This window comes from Engystomops pustulosus, chromosome 1 (genome assembly GCF_040894005.1).
Source record: "Engystomops pustulosus chromosome 1, aEngPut4.maternal, whole genome shotgun sequence".
Lineage (NCBI taxonomy): Eukaryota > Metazoa > Chordata > Amphibia > Anura > Leptodactylidae > Engystomops > Engystomops pustulosus.
The window spans coordinates 168,520,423-168,540,622 of NC_092411.1; the positions used below are offsets into that span (position 1 = coordinate 168,520,423).

The following is a 20,200-nucleotide window of genomic DNA, read 5'->3' on the forward strand; positions in this document are numbered from 1 at the left end:
AGAGAAAATGACTTTACCCCAGTCCTCAGCATTCCACTCCCTGTAGCTATTGCAGAATATCAGTCTGTCCCTGATGTTTTTTCTCGAGAGAAGTGTCTTCTTTGCTGCCCTCTTTGACACTAGGCCTTGCTCAAAAAGTCTCCACCTCACAGTGCGTGCAGATGTGCTCACACCTGCCTGCTGCCACTGCTGGTAGCCCGATCCTGAATCTGAAACACTTTTAAGAGATGGTCCTGGCGCTTACTGGTCTTTCTTGGGGGCCCTGGCACCATTTTGGCAACAATGGAACCTCTCTCCTTGAATTCCTTGATGATGCAATAGATTGTTGACTTTTTAGCTGTGATACTCTTCCCTGTTAGGCCAGTTTTGTGCAGTGCAATGATGACTGCACATGTTTCTTTAGAGATCACCTTGTTCAACAGAAGAGAAACATTGATGCCAAACACCAGCCTCCTTTTAAAGTGCCCAGTGGTGTGATTCTTACTTAATCATGACAGATTGATCTCTAGCCCAGTCCTCATCAACACCCACACCTGTGTAATGGAGCAATCACTGAAACGATGTTAGCTGCTCCTTTTAAGGCAGGCCTACAATGAAGTTGAAATGTGTTTTGGGGGAAAAAGTTCTTTTTCTAGGCAAATATTGACCTTGCAATTAATTGCTGTTAAGCTGATCACTCTTTATAACTTTCTGGATTATATGCAAATTGCCATTATAAAACCTGATGCAGAAGACTTTGTAAAAATTCACATTTGTATTATTCTCAAAACTTATGGCCATGACTGCAAGACAATTATGAAGTAGTCTACTGGAGGCCATTTTAATGGTAAGATGATAAAAATGTACATTTTTAAATTATCATGTTGCATAGAGTTCATTTTTCATTTGGGAGACCTTTTTTGGCTAGTTTTTACATTTTTTTTTGTCGCAAAATAAGGTAAATGCCGTGAAAATATAAGCAGCATACCCAAACACTAAAACAAATATGGAATAGGATCTGTATTTTCTCAAATATAAAAATTTTAAATTCACACTGCAGGTATCAAAACTAATTAACACATGTGGAATGATATACTTCATAAAAAAGTGTGAAACAACTGAAATTATGTCTTTTATTGTACGTTACTCAATGTAGCCACCTTTTGCTTTGATTACTGCTTTGCCCACTCTTTGCATTCTCTTGAGCTTTAAGAAGTAGCCCATAAAACAGTTTTTCATATCACAGGTGTGCCATTTCAGGTAATAAGTAGAATTTCTTGGCTCATAAATGGGGTTGGGACCATCAGTTGTGTTGTGCAAACGTCAGGTGGATACACAGCTGATAGACTGTTAGAATTTTTACTATGGCTAGGAACTAGCAACTAAGGGTGATGCCACACGTCCCATTCTTGGAGAAAGCATGTGTTTTCAGTCAGTTTTAATAGATAGATAAACAGGTTCAATCCAAATGCATGGTAAACAGTAAAAAACTGTAAAAAATTGGACTGAAAACGCATGCTTTAAAATGGTCCAAAAACGGGACATATGGCATCACCCTAAGTAAAAAAAACAGGAGGCCATCATTAGTTTAAGAAATGAAGGTCAGTCAGTCTGAAAAATTGGGAAAACTTTGAAAGTGTCCCCAAGAGCAGTTGCAAAAACCATCAAGCGGTAAAAAGAAACTGGCTCCCGTGAGGACTGCCCCAGGAAAGAAAGACCAAGAGTCACCTCTGCTGCAGACAATAAGTTTATTGAGTCACCCGCCTCAGAAATCGTGGGTTAACAGCAGCTCATTTTATAGACCAGATCAATTCCACACAGAGTTCTAGCAGCAGACACATCTCTACGACAACTGTTAAGAGGGCTTCATGGTTAAATAGCTACTAAGGGCGTGAAACCACTGCTAAGGACAGGCAACAAGTAGAATAGAATTGTGTGGGCTAAAGTAAACAAGCAATGGATATTAGGACCAGTGGAAATCTGTGCTTTGGTATGATGAGTTCAAATCTGAGATCTTTGGTTCTTTGGACCGTGTCTTTGTGCGACATGCCTTGTTCCCACTGTGAAACATGAAGGAGGAGGTGTGATGGTGTGGGGGGGCTTTGCTGGTGACACTGTTGGGGATTTATTCACAATTGAAGGTATACTGAACCAGCATCAGTGGCGTAACCATAGCCGTAGCAGTCGTAACGGTTGCTACAGGGCCCGGGCGGCACAGGGGCCGGGATGAAAAGCCAAGATGGGACCGCCCTTGTACAGTCATACGGAGCTCTGTGCCGTCCCTCTGTCCCTGTCCGCACACCTTATCTGCAGGCCGCTGGACTTGGCCTCTTCATTTGTGGTCACTCAGCCCGCCCACTTCTTTTGGCGCGACTGCCCCGACTGCTCCAGCAGCCCGCCAGCCTAGTTCCCCCGTGGTAGCCCGCCCCAGTCTGTTTTTGGCCGCTTGGCCTACTCCTTCTGCGGCCGCCCGGCTAACCTTGTCCATCTGTGCCCCAGTCTCTTCACTGCTGCCCGGCCAGACCTGCGGCCGCAGGGCCTAATCCATCGGCAGACGCCCGGCCGTACCGATGCTTCCGCGGCCTCCAGGCCAGCCTTGTCAATCCGCGGCCCAGCCTCTACACGGCCGCCTGGCCGGTCCACTTCCTCCATGGCTGCCCGGCCGGCCGACTCCATCTGCGCCCGCCGACTCGATCCGCAGCCGGCCTACTATTTCCACGGCTTCCTGAACAACCAGTCTCCCACTGCACAGCAGCCGGTCTACAAGTAATGTAAGTCCCTATATATGTAAGATTGATGTATGTATGCTGTATGTGCTGTATGTATGTATGTATGTATGTGCTGTATGTTTGTATGTGCTGTGTGTATGTGCAGTGTGTGCTTATGTGCCTAGTTGTTGTATGTGTGTATGTCCTGTATGTGCTGTATGCTCCTATGTGCATATGTGCTGTATGTGCCTATGTGTGTATGTGCTGTATGTATGTATATGCTGTACAGTATATACTGTATGTGTGTGTATATACCATATGTATTTGTGTATATACTGCATGTATATGCAGTATGTGTTTATGTGTACACTGTGTGTATATGCTGTATATACTGTATGTGTGGTTATATGCTGTATGTAGACACATGCATTTAAATAAGTATATGTATATGGTGTATCTGTGTATATGCTGTATGTATATGCATTATGTATGTATACACTATATATACTGTATGTATGTGTGTATATGCTGTATATAGATTCAGTCTGTGTATATGGTGTTTCTTTGTTGCATGTATGTGTATACACATGCTATGGGGCCCTGCCTCTCCTAGTTACACCACTGACCAGCATGGTTACCACAGCATCTTGCAGCGGCATGCTATTCCATCCGATTTGCATTTAGTTGGACCATCATTTATTTTTCAACAGGACAATGAAAAGGAAGGAGAGTGATTGGGAGCTGGCCTCCACAGTCCCCAGACCTGAACCCAAGGAAAATGGGGTTATTTATCACTAGGCCAGCTACTTAGAAGAGTTCTACGGGGAACATTAATCTTAACTTTTGATGTTGTTTTCGGCGTTTGTGTGGTTCGTTTTATATTGGGCACTTTACCTTAGGTTTTTTGTAATGAGTGTAAGTCGTAGTATATTAGGTAATTTACCAATATTTATCTATTGAAAGTTATGCACCACTTTATTGATATGTAAATTGAAGCCTCCTGTCTTTTTCTTCATAAGCCAGATTCTCACCAAACTCTCTTCCTAAGAGCAGCAATATGTGATAACAACTTGTGATTGTGATTATTTCCCCCTTTACACCTCCTCCATTCCAAGTGGACATGGATAAGAATGAATGGGCATATTGTAAGGTGGCGTAGTGGGCCAGTGCATGGCATTCCTGCTCTGAGCCAATGCATTCACTATATCCTGCAACTGTTCAATCCTGAATGGTCACTGACAAGTGTACAATTCTACCGGTGTGCTGGAGGGGCTAGCACTTCATCATACTTCATTATATGTGCTGATGTTTGATAAATGTCCCTCTATGAGTAGAAAGATAAAAACAGAAACACAGATACACATGGCCCTACTTCTTGTGCTCTAAAAGAAATTATGAAAAAATAAGGACAAAGGACGGCCCTCGGGTAATAACAGAGGATGGTGCCTCGTTATTATGTAACGGATGTCGGATAATGTGGAAAAGAAGGTAGCAAGTAAGGTGCTCACCTGCTCTGCAATAATTAGAGATCAATGGTACGTATCAAGCTGCTCCCAGGCTCCAAAAACCAATGTCCTTACAAGGGCTGGTATACGGTAAAGGCAAAAGGGAAAAAAATGGAGAAGAATGGGTCTCTAAAGGGGTGCTATACCCAATGAGTGTGGTTACAGAGTCTTATATAATACTACACTCCTGGAAAAAAAATTCAATTTTTTTATTGTATTAAATCCTTTAAAAAAGTTAAAATGTCCCATAACACGTTTTGGGTCTTACAGAACCCTTTTTCAAATACTGGATGTAACATATACAAATATAAGTACCATAAAAAAGAAGAAATGAAGGAAAAGAGCAATAAATACCTACAGAATATGTAAAGTGCCAAGTGCTTTGATGTCTAGAATCTATACTTTTATCAGCATACAAATCAAGGAAAATACTTCCCGTTGAGTAGAGAATATGTAAAGTGTCAAGTGCTTTGATGTATAGAATTCATACTTCTACCAGCATACAAAGAGTAAATAGATCGAATTCATATATTTCATAACAGGCAATCAGTGAAAGTTAAATAAATAAATGACCAAAGCATGGATGACTAGAAAAAAAAGCCTCTTAGACAATAGCATAATTGGTATACATGGCAAGACAGATAAATAAATAAACAATTCCATATAACTCCACACAAGTATAGATAGGTGCCAATAGATAGTACAATATAAAGAAAGGTGCAAGTAAATAATTACTTACATTGGGTGTCCAAAAAAATAGCTGGAGCAATGGTATGGCTTGCGATCAGTGGCAGAAGGAGTAATATACTAGATCAGTGATGGCAAACCTTTTAGACACCGAGTGCCCAAACTACAACCAAAACCTGCGTATTTTTCGCAAAGTGCCGATGTGACAATTTAAGGAGTAACTTATTACTCCATGCTCTGTCACAGGTTTAAATTGTATAGGCACCTGAGGATACCAATACGATAGAAAGAAGGAGAAGGAGTTAGTAATTGATATTATACATAGACCAGATGGAACAAGACAATATAACTTAAAAATCCAGAACATTTTGCATTGCTGGAGGGTTTTGTAACGCTGGGGTTAGATAGGGGTGATAGAAAATTCTCTATAGTTGCAATCGTGGTGTGTGGCAACGTGTCTGTAGGGGAAAGCCTTTCTCGATGCTGCTTCTGTGTTTATTTTGTCTTTCTCACCGGCCACTTTATTAGGTACACCATGCTAGTAACGGGTTGGACCCCCTTTTTCCTTCAGAACTGCCTCAATTCTTCGTGGCATAGATTCAACAAGGTGCTGGAAGCATTCCTCAGAGATTTTGGTCCATATTGACATGACGGCATCACACAGTTGCGGCAGATTTGTCGGCTGCACATCCATGATGCGAATCTCCCGTTCCACCACATCCCAAAGATGCTCAGTTGTGGACTGTGGAGGCCATTTGAGTACAGTGAACTCATTGTCATGTTCAAGAAACCAGTCTGAGATGATTCCAGCTTTATGACAAGGCGCATTATCCTGCTGAAAGTAGCAATCAGATGTTGGGTACATTGTGGTCATAAAGGGATGGACATGGTCAGCAACAATACTCAGGTAGGCTGTGGCGTTGCAACGATGCTCAATTGGTACCAAGGGGCCCAAAGAGTGCCAAGAAAATATTCCCCACACCATGACACCACCACCACCAGCCTGAACCATTGATACAATGCAGGATGGATCCATGCTTTCATGTTGTTGACGCCAAATTCTGACCCTACCATCCGAATGTCGCAGCAGAAATCGAGACTCATCAGACCAGGCAACGTTTTTCCAATCTTCTACTGTCCAATTTCGATGAGCTTGTGCAAATTGTAGCCTCAGTTTCCTGTTCTTAGCTGAAAGGAGTGGCACCCAGTGTGGTCTTCTGCTGCTGTAGCCCATCTGCCTCAAATTTTGACGTACTGTGCGTTCAGAGATGCTCTTCTGCCTACCTTGGTTGTAACGGGTGTCGATTTGAGTCACTGTTGCCTTTCTATCAGCTAGAACCAGTCTGGATGTTTTTTCTTTTTCGGACCATTCTCTGTAAACCCTAGAGATGGTTGTGCGTGAAAATCCCAGTAGATCAGCAGTTTCTGAAATACTCAGACCAGCCCTTCTGGCACCAACAACCATGCCACGTTCAAAGGCACTCAAATCACCTTTCTTCCCCATACTGATGCTCGGTTTGAACTGCAGGAGATTGTCTTGACCATGTCTACATGCCTAAATGCACTGAGTTGCCGCCATGTGATTGACTGATTAGAAATTAAGTGTTAACGAGCAGTTGGACAGGTGTACCTAATAAAGTGGCCAATGAGTGTATATACAGTATGTAGTTATATCAAATTATTTATTTATCTGTCTTGCCATGTATACCAATTATGGTATTGTCTCAGAGGCTTTTTTTTCTAGTCATCCATGGTTTGTTCATTTGTTAATTAATTAATTAATTTAACTTTCACTGATTGCCTGTTGAGAAATATATGAATTCTATCTATTTACTCTTTTTATGCTGGTAGAGTATGAATTCTAGCCATCAAAGCACTTGACACTTTACATATTCTGTAGGAAGTATTTATTGCTCTTTTTCTTGATTTGTATGCCGATAAAAGTATAGATTCTAGACATCAAAGCACTTGGCACTTTACATATTCTGTATGAATTTATTGCCGTTGTCCTTCATTTGTTCTTTTTTAGGGTACTTATATTTTTATATGTTACATCCAGTATTTGAAAAAGGGTTCAGTGAGACCCGAAATGCGTTATAGGACATTTTAACTTTTTTTATATGATTTAATACAATAAACAAAATTTACAATTTTTTCCATGAGTGTATTATATGAGACTCCGTACCCATACTAATTTGGTATAGCGCCCCTTTAGAGCCCCATTATTCTCCATTTTTTTCCCTTTCACATTCTTGTGCTGTAGGAAGCAAACATGCATAATAATGAAATAGCATTTTCTTTAAAATGTCAAATATCTTTGATACAGGAAATATATGTCTAGAAAGTCTCCTACACAATGATATTATAAACCTGTGGCTATTAGATTTCCTTGAAACATTGCCTTAAAACCAAAATGTGTTCTTTTAGAAACATTTTTGCTGCAGAGTACAAATCTACAGGTAATTAAGATCACTTGTTTATCGGTTGTATGGCTTCCCAAACTCCCAATATAAACTCAGCAGGAAAAGCAAATTCTCCAAGCAGATTGTCTAGTTCTTCGCCAAATTCCTCAGGAGTTGTCTTCTCCTTTGCCGCTTCCACAAGAGTAGTAGCTGGAACAAAATGAATAATACAACTATCAGCATAATTACATATTTTACAAAAAGTAGTTAATCGGTGTTATGCAACTTCAAATGCATTTAAAGATTTCATCAGGATTATATCAAGAATTTCCAGGACACATTAATAAACTGGATACAATCATTTAATTTGTAAAAATGACCCACTGTTATAAATTTCTACTCCAGTACATCCTTGAAGATGTTATATTTTCCATTTGGAACAATTTCTCCAGGTGACATATTTTTTATAAAATGTGTATGGTATGTTTATAAATACTTACTCAGGACATCTCAGGAAGGGGTGGGTTGGCAATATGTTTGCGTCATGAGGCTGAACCAAAACAGGAATGGCCATATCTATTGTAATGAGATTTGATGAAATTCAGTAGAAATGGGAGAATCGATTCTAACGAAGTGGATTTCACTCCAAATTTCAGGGAAAATTCGATTAGTCACGAATCCGAAGTTTACGGTGATTCGTGGTAACAAAGTTTTTTTTCCTCCTTCATTACTAAAATGTGCGCGACAACTCTGGGAAGGAAAAAGGACTACATGTGCAGACCTGTAAGCCAATCAGCGACCATCAGGCTTATGTGATGTCACACAGCCCTATAAAAACAGCCTGCCATTTTCAATCTCGGCATTTCACACTGCATGTGCTGCCTGTAGCGTCCAGCTACTTGTGCTGTAGTGATTTTTGCTCCAAGGGTGTCTGTTTTGGGGATCGGTATACCCCAAATAGCAGTTCTTTTTTTGTTGCTGAAGTGAATAGGAAGAATTCAGTGTAAAATCCACATACTTTCTGTAGTGATTTCTGCTCCAATCCCAGGGTGTCCATTTTCGGGTATCTGTATACCCCAAATTGCAGTTCTTTTGTGTTACTGAAGTGAATAGGAAGAAATCTGTGTAAAATCCACATAGTTTCTGTAGTGATTTCTGCTCGTATCCCAGGGTGTCCATTTTGGGGAATCTGTATACCCCAAATAGCAGTTCTTTTTTGTTGCTGAAGTGAATAGAAAGAATTCTGTGTAAAATCCACATACTTTCTGTAGTGATTTCTGCTCCAATACCAGGGTGTCTGTTTAGGAGGATCTGTATACCCCAAATAGCAGTTATTTTTATTTGCTGAAGTGAATAGGAAGAAAAATGTGTAAAATTCACATATATTCTGTACAGACAGGCCTCGGGTTACGTACAAGATAGGTTCTGCAGGTTTGTTCTCAAGTTGAATTTGTATGTAAGTTGGAACTGTATATTTTATCATTGTAACCCCAGTCAGAAATTTTTTGGTCTCTGTGACAGTTAGATTTTAAAAATGTTGGGTTGTCATAAGAACCAGGATTATCAATAAAGCTTCATTGCAGACATCTTTGATAACTTTTATAGCTGTTTATTGTAGCCTAAGGCTAAAGTACAGTAAGTTAACAATATCCAGAGGTCCGTTTGTAACTATGGGTCGGGTGTTCTTAAGTAGGGGACCACCTGTACTGATTTCTGCATGTATCCAAGGGTGTCCATTTTGGGGGTATGTATACCCTAAATAGCAGTTCTTTTTTGTAGCTAAAGTGAAAAGGAAGAAATCTGTGTAAAATCCACATAGTTTCTGGAGTGATATCTGCTCGTATCCCATGGTGTCAATTTAGGGGAATCTGGATACCCCAAATAGCAGTTCTCTTTGTTGCTGAAGCGAATAGGAAGAATTCTGTGTAAGATTCACAAACTTTCTGTAGTGATTTCTGCTCCTATCTCAGAGCGTTTGTTTTTGGGGATCTGTTGTACACAAAATAGCAGTTCTTTTTTGTTGCTGAAGTGAATAGGAAGAATTCTGTGTAAAATCCACATAGTTTATGTAGTGATTTCTGCTCCTATCCTAGGGTGTCCGTTTTGAGGATCTGTATTTCCCAAATAGCAGTTCTTTTTTGTAACTGAAGTGAATAGGAAGAATTCTGTGCAAAATCCACATACTTTCTGTAGTGATTTCTTCTCCAATCCCAGGGTGTCCATTTTGAGGATCTGTATTTCCCAAATAGCAGTTCTTTTTTTGTAACTGAAGTGAATAGGAAGAATTCTGTGTAAAATCCACATAGTTTCTGTAGTGATTTCTGCATGTATCCCAGGGTGTCCATTTTGGGGAGATCTGTATACCCCAAAAGCAGTTCTTTTTTGTTGCTGAAGTAAATAGGAAGAAATCTGTGTAAAATCCACATATTTTCTTTAGTGATTTCTGCTCGTATCCCAGGGTGTTCATTTTGGGGATCTGTATACCCCAGATTGCAGTTCTTTTTTGTTGCTGAAGTGAATAGGAAGAGATCTGTGCAAAATCCACATAGTTTCTGTAGTGTTTGCTGCTCACATTCCAGGGTGTCTGTTTTTGGGGATCTGTATACCCCAAATAGCAGTTCTTTTTGTAGCTGAAGTGAATAGGAAGAAATCTGTGTAAAATCCACATAGTTTCTGGAGTGATTTCTGCTCCAATCCCAGGGTGTCTGTTTTGGGGGATCTGTATACCCCAAATAGCAGTTCTTTTTTGTTGCTGAAGTGAATAGGAAGAAATCTGTGTAAAATCCACATAGTTTCTGGAGTGATTTCTGCTCCTATGTGTCAGTTCTTGTGCTTCTGTGTACTCCAAATTTCAAGTTTTTTTGGTAGATAAAGTGAATCCGTGTCAACCAATATGACAGACAGGGAGGTGGCAGGTGGAGCAGGCACAGGTCGCAGCACAGCAAGAGGACATCAAGGCAGGGGTGACTCTGTGAGAGTGATGATCCACTTCCTCCCAGATGACATCTGACAACCACAGCCAAGAGTCTGTGGTTTCATCAGATACAACCCTTAGTTGGCATGGCCATGGACCGATATAACCCTTTGTTGGCATGACCATGGACAGTCAGCAGTTGCTTGGCAGTGAAGTGGTGGGGCAGACATCCGCTGCTTCGTGCAGTAGGCAGGAAAGTAGAGATGTGGAGAGTGGCACGTGAGGTTATGTTGCACTTGCAAGTAGGATGTGCATACTGAGACCGTTAAGGAGAATAGCAGTTATAGGGAAACACAAATCGATGAAGGAGAAGATGGTGTCGGCCTGCATGTCAGGCAGTGAAGCAGGCAGCAAGTCGCTTCTGTGGTTGTGAGTCAGCAGGGTGGCAGCAGTGCAAGGACAGGAGCCAAACAGCCGCGGGGTACAAACTCCGCTTCACAGGTCCAAGTAAGCAGTGGCACAGGGGCTAAGCGAAGCAGCGGCGTTTGTAGTCACTCAGTGCAGAGTGTTGGCAGTAAAATCCTGGCAGTATGGCAGTTTTTTGTTAAGAAACCAGAGGAGCCGAGCATGTGTATATGTAGAATATGCGGGCAGAAATTGGAGGAGGAGGAGGACATTGAAACACAAGCAAAGTCTGGTGAAATCAGTAGTTTTTACACTCAGTTGAGAGAAGTTGCATCCAGAGGAGGTAGAAGATGAGGCAGATGACCCAGAAGCACCGTGGTAGTATGCAGTGGAGATGGAGGCCAGGAGTTCCTCAGAGTCACTTGCGCAGTTGGCCCATAGCATGCTACTTTGCTTAACTAGTGAAAGCCGATTAGTCAACATCCGGCATATGGATGAGTTTTGGCTCTCTATCCTCTTGGACCCTCGAAACTGGTCAAAAAGGGGTGGAACAACTGACATACTATAGAGAAATACTGAAATGACAGTTGGCTGCTGCCTTTTTGCACCATTGTCCATTCTCTATCAGGTCTGACCAGGAGATTCCTGGCAGTGATCGCTCACGTATTACTGCCAGAGCTGCTGTGGCAAGATGGGGGGGCAGGAGCAGTAGCAGCTCCATCAGCAGCAGCTTAAGTCTGGAGTCCTTAATGAGCAACTTCCTTCACCCCCTTAACAAGGAGGATAGCCGCCACCAGTACCATCAGCAGGACATGGAGCGTACCCTACACCAGCAGGTGGTGGCCTACCTGACAGGACGTTACCACCCCAGGTAGAGGATCCCCTGAACTACTGGGCAGCCAAACTTGAAGTGTGGCTGAAACTTTTGGTGTTTGCGGTAGAGAAGCTGTCCTGTCTGGCCAGTAGTGTGGCATCAGAGTGGGTGTTCAGTGCGACGGGGGCCATCGTTACCCCAAGTAATGTGGAGAGACTGACCTTTGTCAAAATGAATCAGGCATCGATCGCCAGGATTTCAACACACCAATGCCTTATGTATCAGATTAGATCAGCCATAACGCCTCCCCCAAACGTTGAGTCTGGATTCTAACTACCTGCCTCAGCCACTATTCTGATGCTGCCACCCGCCTGATGCCACACATCTGCTGCCAGTTGCTCCATCTCCCTCCCACCAGGGACTGAAATTGTCCACCACCTCCACACTCTGTCATTGTGCCACTCTGTGGCCTACCATGTTTCCACCACCTTCATAATTTGTCATTGTGCAGCCTCTGCAGCCTACATTTTACAGCCTACACTTGCTGCTGCCAACTGACCGCTGTCTCCCTAGAACACCCTGTGATTTCCATCATGCTGTTTTCACCCTCCACCACTCTATGACGTTGCCACTATGTTTGGTTTTCCCCTTCATTTCATCTGTCAGAAGGTATGAAAAGCCTCAGGATTGATAGCCAAAAGCAGGAGCGGATACAGAACACAGAGGACATGCAAATATACCATTTACTGGTCATCTCTGTTTTGGATCTAGCAATACTGATGCATTGACCGATTGAAAGCAGACACTGAGGGATGAAATGAAGGGCAAAATGATCAGTGACGTCAATGCAAAATTACTGCCAACACCCTCTCCACTCTTTAGGGGGTTTTCTACATGTATATGCATTTAACAGAACAGGTTCTGTAGTAGTCTATGGAATCATCTGATGTCAGTGTAAAAAGAGTGCACTCTTTGATGTTATAGTGGGATCTTGGCCCTCAGCTCAGTCCTTTCGAGCTGGCACAGACGTTACCTTGTCAGGCTGCGTTCCCGCTTCGCTTATTTGGTGAAGTTGGCCTCTGTAAGTGCCCATGGAATTGAAGAGTGAAGCGATTCTAAGAGCGGCGGCTGTCATGTGCGTGTCATACTAAAACACAGCATTGTTTGAAGACCGCGCTTCATATGCATATTTAAGCATGGCACAACATTCTACAACACCATACAGGCTCTCTGCAGCCAGGAAATACCTGTTTTTTAACGTGATGTATCATGATTCGATTGGGGTCTAATTGAAACATTCAGCAAATCGGGTTGAACCGAATTTCAACAAATTTGCCCATCTCTAAAATTTACGTTTGAGGAATTTGGCCAAAAGAACTGAAAAACCCGGACTGGACCATTAAAGAGCAACTGTAAAGTTTTTATTTTACAAATTAATAGCTCTTCTGATGTAAAACTACTTTTCCTATATATCTTTGTTACATGTACCGCAGTTTCTTTGCTCATAGTATAAACAAACTGGATAATTTAAAGGGAAGGGTGGGGCTTACAAAATGACATATTAGGGGGTGGATGGGGAGGTGAAAGTTCTTCTGAATTGCAGACAAGCAGCAGCAAGCTGTAAACACTGAAAATGTGCACAGACGGCGTATACTTTATGCAGTAGTTCTGATATGTCTGCATAATTGGCCAAGACGCTTTTACTGTCACTGCTATATAAGTTCATTAATTTAAACCCCCTTACTTTATCATTTTATTCAGCTTTATTGCTGTTTTAGTTTCAATCACTCAGTAATGGTCAGTGTAAATTTCCAGAGTGTGGTGTGTGTTTTTATGAATCGCCAGTACTATTAGATTCTGTGTGAAACACTTTTACTTAGCTTACGAACATTCTACTAGTATCTGACACATAGAAAAGATGAGACAGATCATAGATGAGAGAAGATTATATCCATGAGAATGATATAAAACACAATGACACTTTCAGCTCTGCCCCCTCACCTAATCAATAAAACACAGTCAGCTCTGCTATAAAGTCCTTATCTGTCTGTAGCTTGTAGAGTAAGTCTCTGTATGCTGCTTGCTGTCAGGAAGTGCCTCTGAGCACTGTGTCTCTGTGTCTCTGAGCTAATCTTCATATGCTGGGGATAGGCCCCCATCCCAAAGGGGCCCACAGCTTGTGAACTTTTGTGGACTTGTGGACTATTTATCTCTATATCTTCTATCTTCCTATCTATCTCCTATTTATATCTCTCTCATATCTATCTTCTATCATCTATGATCTATTCATATATAATCTACTTTATATTTATACATCTATAAATCTATCATCTTTCATATTTATCTTCTACCATCAGTGACAGCCCGTCTCTGACACTCTCATTCCAGTGACTGTCTATGTTTCCGCCTGTCACTTTGTCTATGGGGAGATTTATTAGAAGTGTCTAATAGCAGAACTGCTCTAGTTGCCCATGGAAACCAATCAGAGCTCAAGTTTCATTTTCCCACAGATATTTATAAAATTACAACTGATCTCTGATTGGTTTCCATGGGCAACTGGAACAGTTTTACCTCAGACATTTCTGATAAATCTCCCCCTATATCTGTATCCTTATCCAGCTTACCTCACACATAAGTTGTCGTATACTCATTGCCTATAGCAGCGGTGGCGAACCTATGGCACGTGTGCCAGAGAGGGCACGCAGAGCCCTCTCTGCAGGCACGCGTACCATCTCCCTAGTCTCATTAAAGTCGGAGCTCCGGCTCTGTCCATTGCAGGATGAAGCTGATCGCCTCTGCTCTCACTAGTGATGCCTTAGTGAGACAAGATCAGTGCCCGCCCCTCCTCCTCTTCAGCCCGGGAAACAGTGTGAAGAGAACGGAGTGAGGCAGCTCACAGAACAGAGCCGCCAGCAGCAAAGCAGAGATAAGGGGTCAGGAGCTGCTGGGGCTGCTCACACACAGAGATACAGGTCAGGAGCTGCTCCCACACATGTGCACACTTACAGAGGTCCTGGTAGGTGACACTAAACCAACTATACATACTTGTGTCCCAAATCCTCCTGTATGACAGCTGTCTGTGGCCACATTGCCTGTTTCTGAAGTGCTCATCACCTGCACAACCCCACAGTAAGCACTCTATGTACAATGTAATCGGGTGTTATGCTGCATCACTGGCTGCATTGTGCAGGTGATGAGTGCTGTGGACAGAGGCAAGTGTATACGTGGCCATGGACAGTTGTCATATGGGTGATCCCAAATCCACCTGTGCATCCACCCCACAACAACCACAATGCCACTTTTTTGCCATTTTGCAACATGTAATAAAATGTTATGAAAAGTGGTCAAATGGGTGTACAGTCCTCAAAATGGTAGCACTGAAAGCGCATCTCATATCACAAACAATTACTCCGTACACCAAAGTATGAAAAAGCGCCCAAAAAATTTGCACCAGAAGATGGCAAAATGACTTTTTTTTTTAGTACAGGAGGTTTTAATTTTTGTAAATGTATACAAAAATTATTAAACCTATGTAAATATATTATCCCTGTGTTCGTACTGACCCACAGAAAAAAGTAGACATGCCGTTTGGGGTGCACAGTGGAAGCTGTAAAATCCAAACCCACAAGAATATGTCACAAAGGCAATTTTTTTGTCACAAAACCAATTTTACTGCATTTGGAATTTTTTACCAGTCCCCAGTACAGGGAATTGGATACTAAATACCATCACTATGAAGTGCAATTTTTTGTAAATGTAACGCTACAGATTCCTTTAGCGGACATACATACATACACACACACATACATTCAACTTATCTCTCCGGTGGAGTTCGTGCATGTGTCGCTTCCCCGCTCAGGTCTGACAAAGTTCACCTTGTTCTTCATGGTGCATTTAAGTGCATTGTCTTGCAACACAATTTAAAATCAAATCCCGTTCTCAGTCTGAATCAGTCGGATTGTCTGCTGGCACAACCCCCAATTATTGTTGCATGGAAGCAAGCGCAGATGCGCCAAAAACTGATCACGTTCAACACCATGTCAGCACAGAAACCTGTTAAATACCTGTCCAAGCCGTGCAATCGACGAAAAAGATGGAAAATCTGAGGAAAGTGTGGTCTGCAACCTTTAGTAAATGAGCCCCATAGTGTATCTGTGCGATAAGAGCGGTGCACCGCTTGCACTTTGGTCAACACTGATAAATGAAAATGTATCTAACAGAGGAGGGTAGATATATATTCTTCTCCTCAGAGGAGTTTACATCAATTTTATTAATCAGATTATTGATATTATGTTTCTACTGTGACAATGGAGTGGCTATTTAATATTTAATTATATCTCAGACAGAGTTGGCTTGAGGTTAACAGAGCAATTATTACTTCAGCTTATGGACACTCAGCTAATCTCTTGTTTACTTTCACTATTGTGGTTTGACCCACAACAGTATCATAACCCTGTTACCAGAGCAATATTACCAATCAAGGTAGAATGAGAGTGTTATGTTTTAAAAGCAACCTCTGTCCCCATGCATGCGCGTATTTATTCCTCGCACTTGTGAGAAACAATTCCAAGCCCACAGGCATCTTCTGAACACACACGCCACTGGTGACATGTGCCATTATCCATTGGTTATCGCATCTGAGGGCATGTCAGCCAATGAGATTTTGGCAACAATATACCTACTAGTGATGATCAGAGGAGTAGGGATGTTAGCACGCCAACATTTATTATAGACCATTCCTCTGATGAAGCCAGTTTGACGCCGAATCAATATACCTACTAGTGATGATCAGAGGAGTAGGGATGTTAGCATGCCAAAATTTATTATAGACCATTCCTCTGATGAAGCCAGTTTGACGCCCAATCATGTTGGGATCTACCATATTACTTATGCTTGTTTTAATAGCATATTTAAAAACCTTAGATAGAAATTGGTAGGCTGTTGAGATAGCACACTACTGCCTGTCAGGCACCAGGGGTAGTGGACCCACTGGACCACCACGGACGATGACACAAGCCGTCACCCGGGAGCGGAGTCTAAGTGGCACCTGGTTTTCACCAGAGCCTACCGCAAAGCGGTCGTATAGAAGAATCGTAGTTGGCAGGCAGGAGGTCAGGTCAGGCCCCTTCTTGGTCTGCAGGAATCTTTGTGGAATGCCACAGTCCAAGATATTGTCCTTGGGCTCCCAAGACCTCTCCTCAGGCCTGAATCCCTTCCAGTCAACAAGGAAGAATCGCTTACCTCTCACTGTCTTCATGTCCAGAACCTCACTTACCTCGAAGACATTGGTGGAGTAAGCCGCAGGAGAAGGAACTTGCCAAGAGAAGCGGTACGTGATGACTAGCTTTATGAAAGATACATGGAAGGAGTTTGGGATGCGCATAGTGGGAGGAAGGTGGAGCTAATACGCCACAGGATTAATGGGCCCTTGAGAAAGCTACTTGCAAAACATGTGTTGGGGTTGCACAGTGTGTGCCTGCGTATCTGGTATGGTAACTATATCATAGGGCAGTGATGGCGAACCTATGGCACGGGTACCAGAGGTGGCACTCGGGGACCTTTCTGTGGGCACCCAGGCTGTCGTCCCAGGACAAAGTTCACCAGACAGGACTTAAATCTACCTGCAGTCCTAGACAATTTAGATGTAGCTCTTTTAAAGTGACGTATCCTTGACTGATTGGAACTGCAAGAGGAGTAAGAAGGTGTGAACAGGCCCAAAATATTTTTGGAGGTCCTAATACTGGCCCCACGATTCTTCCTGTACAGAGAGACCTTAGAGAGAAGCTACAATGATGTCTGAATTTGCCTTCCTGCTTTCAACTGTATTGGTGTCCTCAGGGAGCTGATACGATTGACTGTTGTGGAACAAAAGAGAGCAATAAGTTACTGTTTAAATTGTCAAGTTGGCACTCAATGGTAAATAAGTAGGTTTTGGTTGAAGTTTGGGCACCCGGTCTCTAAAAGGTTTGCCATCACTGTCATAGGGTCTGTTCCTCACTTATCATTTGCCTTTGTTATGTCTGTGAGATCTTATTCATGTTTTGACCTTTATTGCTCTTTATACCTGCTTTTAACCCCTTAGCGCTCCGCGCCATAGCTGTACTGCGCTGCTTCCCACTATTAGCGCTCAGCACAGTACAGCTACTGCGCGAGTGCATAGGATTTTAAAAATGTCACCACATCGCGAGACTTTGTGATATCGGGATGGGACTTGGGTGACATAGGCAGGAGGAGTTCCTGTCTACGTCACCCGACCAATCAAATCGGTCCCGATCGCCGCGATTGGCCAGTCAAACCTGGCTGGCCAATTGCAGTGATTTTTAGCTCCTTCCTCTTCCTCCAGCGGCACCATTTTGGTTTGGTATCGCTGGAGAGAGGAAAGAGCGTTACTGTGTGCACCAAAATACACTTTTACACTATAATTACTGTTCTGATCCCTATCTGATCCCTATTGTTCCCTACAAATCCCTATCCCTATCTGTTTTTTTCTGTGTCCTGTGTGTTCGCCTTGTGTGATCCCATGTGTCTTCCGTTTTTCCCTGTCTGTCCCTTCTGAACCCAAACGCACTTTTCAGTGCGCTGTGTTAGCGTTGTTCTGCATTGTACATAGGTTTTTTTTCGGTGCCTGGTAATATTTTTTTCCAGAGCGCCGTAGGTGTACCCGTATTTGGGTGCACTTAGCTATTTTTTGTGTGTGCTATCTGTGCGGCTGGTCCGTGTGGTTTGGTGTGCTTTATTTTTATTTTATTTTTGTTTGCTATCTGTGCGGCTTGTCCATGTAGTTTGGTGCGCATTTTTTTTTGTGTGTGCCATCTGTGCGGCTTGTCCGTGTAGTTTGGTGTGCATTAGCTTTTTTTTTGTGTGCTATCTGTGCGGCTTGTCCGTGTAGTTTAGTGCACATTATTTTTTTTGTGTGCCATCTGTGCGGCTTGTCCGTGTAGTTTGGTGTGCATTATCTTTTTTTTTTTGTGTGCTATCTGTGCGGCTTGTCCATGTAGTTTGGTGTGCATTATCTTTTTTTTTTTTGTGTGCTATCTGTGCGGCTTGTCCGTGTAGTTTGGTGTGCATTATCTTTTTTTTTTGTGTGCTATCTGTGAAGCTTGTCCATGTAGTTTAGTGTGCAATATTTTTTGTGTGTGCCATCTGTGCGGCTTGTCCGTGTGGTTTGGTGTGCATTATCTAATATTTCTAGTGTACGTTCTCTATTTTTTTTGTGTGCAATGTCTCAGAAGACGTACACCGTGTTGGAGGTATATAACATGCTTGCCTCTGACACCAAGTCAGCTAGTGGGGATGATGTCCCCTTTTACCTATCCTCATCCTCCTGCTCATCTTCCAGTGACCTGGAAGGACCCCCAAGAAGGCGCCGTAGGGTTCCAGGGTCTTCTGCGATTGAAGTGCCTGGGACTTCTGCAGGAGAAGTGCCTGGGACTTCTGCAGGAGAAGTGCCTGGGACTTCTGCAGGAGAAGTGCCTGGGACTTCTGCAGGAGAAGTGCCTGGGACTTCTGCAGGAGAAGTGCCTGGGACTTCTGCAGGAGAAGTGCCTGGGACTTCTGCAGGAGAAGTGCCTGGGACTTCTGCAGGAGAAGTGCCTGGGACTTCTGCAGGAGAAGTGCCTGGGACTTCTGCAGGAGAAGTGCCTGGGACTTCTGCAGGAGAAGTGCCTGGGACTTCTGCAGGAGAAGTGCCTGGGACTTCTGCAGGAGAAGTGCCTGGGACTTCTGCAGGAGAAGTGCCTGGGACTTCTGCAGGAGAAGTGCCTGGGACTTCTGCAGGAGAAGTGCCTGGGGCTTCTGCAGGAGAAGTGCCTGGGACTTCTGCAGGAGAAGTGCCTGGGACTTCTGCAGGAGAAGTGCCTGGGACTTCTGCAGGAGAAGTGCCTGGGACTTCTGCAGGAGAAGTGCCTGGGACTTCTGCAGGAGAAGTGCCTGGGACTTCTGCAGGAGAAGTGCCTGGGACTTCTGCAGGAGAAGTGCCTGGGACTTCTGCAGGAGAAGTGCCTGGGACTTCTGCAGGAGAAGTGCCTGGGACTTCTGCAGGAGAAGTGCCTGGGACTTCTGCAGGAGAAGTGCCTGGGACTTCTGCAGGAGAAGTGCCTGGGACTTTAGCAGGAGAAGCGTCTGGGGCTTCCACTGACCCCACATGGGTAGCCCCAGATAATTATACCCCTCAGGTCCCTGACTTTTTGGGCCATCCTGGAATTAATTTTGACATGGCAGGGCTCAGAGCTGTGGACTTTTTTAAGTTTTTTTTTTTTTATGAGGAGCTGCTGAATGTTATTATATTTCAGACAAATCTCTACGCTGCACAGCATATTGCCCAAAACCCCACTTCATTTTATGCACAACCCTACAGGTGGACCCCTGTCAATGCAGTAGAGATGCACATGTATTGGGGCATAATACTCCTTATGGGGATAGTAAAGAAGCCTTCAATCAGGGACTACTGGAGCGCAGACATACTGTAGATCTTTTATTTTATATAAAAATAAAAAACATAACAATACAAACCAAACATAATATATAATATATACAAAATATATACAATATCTTACCTGCTGGTCCAGCCACATTCACTCCTAGCAAAAACAATAATTTAAAATACACCGAAATGTGTAAACACCAAATACCACAACCCCCACCCAACCGATTGTCACACCCTCAACCAAACCAATAAACAATAAGACAAGCCACACCCACAAATAAACATAAATGACTATAAATATACATAAACCAACCCCACACCCTCTAATAACAAACCACCCCACACCCATTTTTTTTTTTTA

At 42.9% G+C, this 20,200-nt stretch overlaps 1 protein-coding gene across 1 annotated transcript in view; it reads right to left on the minus strand.

Annotated features, from left to right (window-relative positions):
- Window positions 1–7,231: 7,231 nt before the first annotated feature.
- Window positions 7,232–20,200, minus strand: part of LOC140066410 (PDZ domain-containing protein GIPC3-like) — a 123,972-nt gene continuing 111,003 nt past the window's right edge. Inside the window, exon 4 of the mRNA XM_072113837.1 lies at window positions 7,232–7,491. Within this exon, the coding sequence (XP_071969938.1) occupies window positions 7,349–7,491 (143 nt within the window). The 3' untranslated portion in view covers window positions 7,232–7,348. The remainder of the gene's footprint in view (window positions 7,492–20,200) is intronic.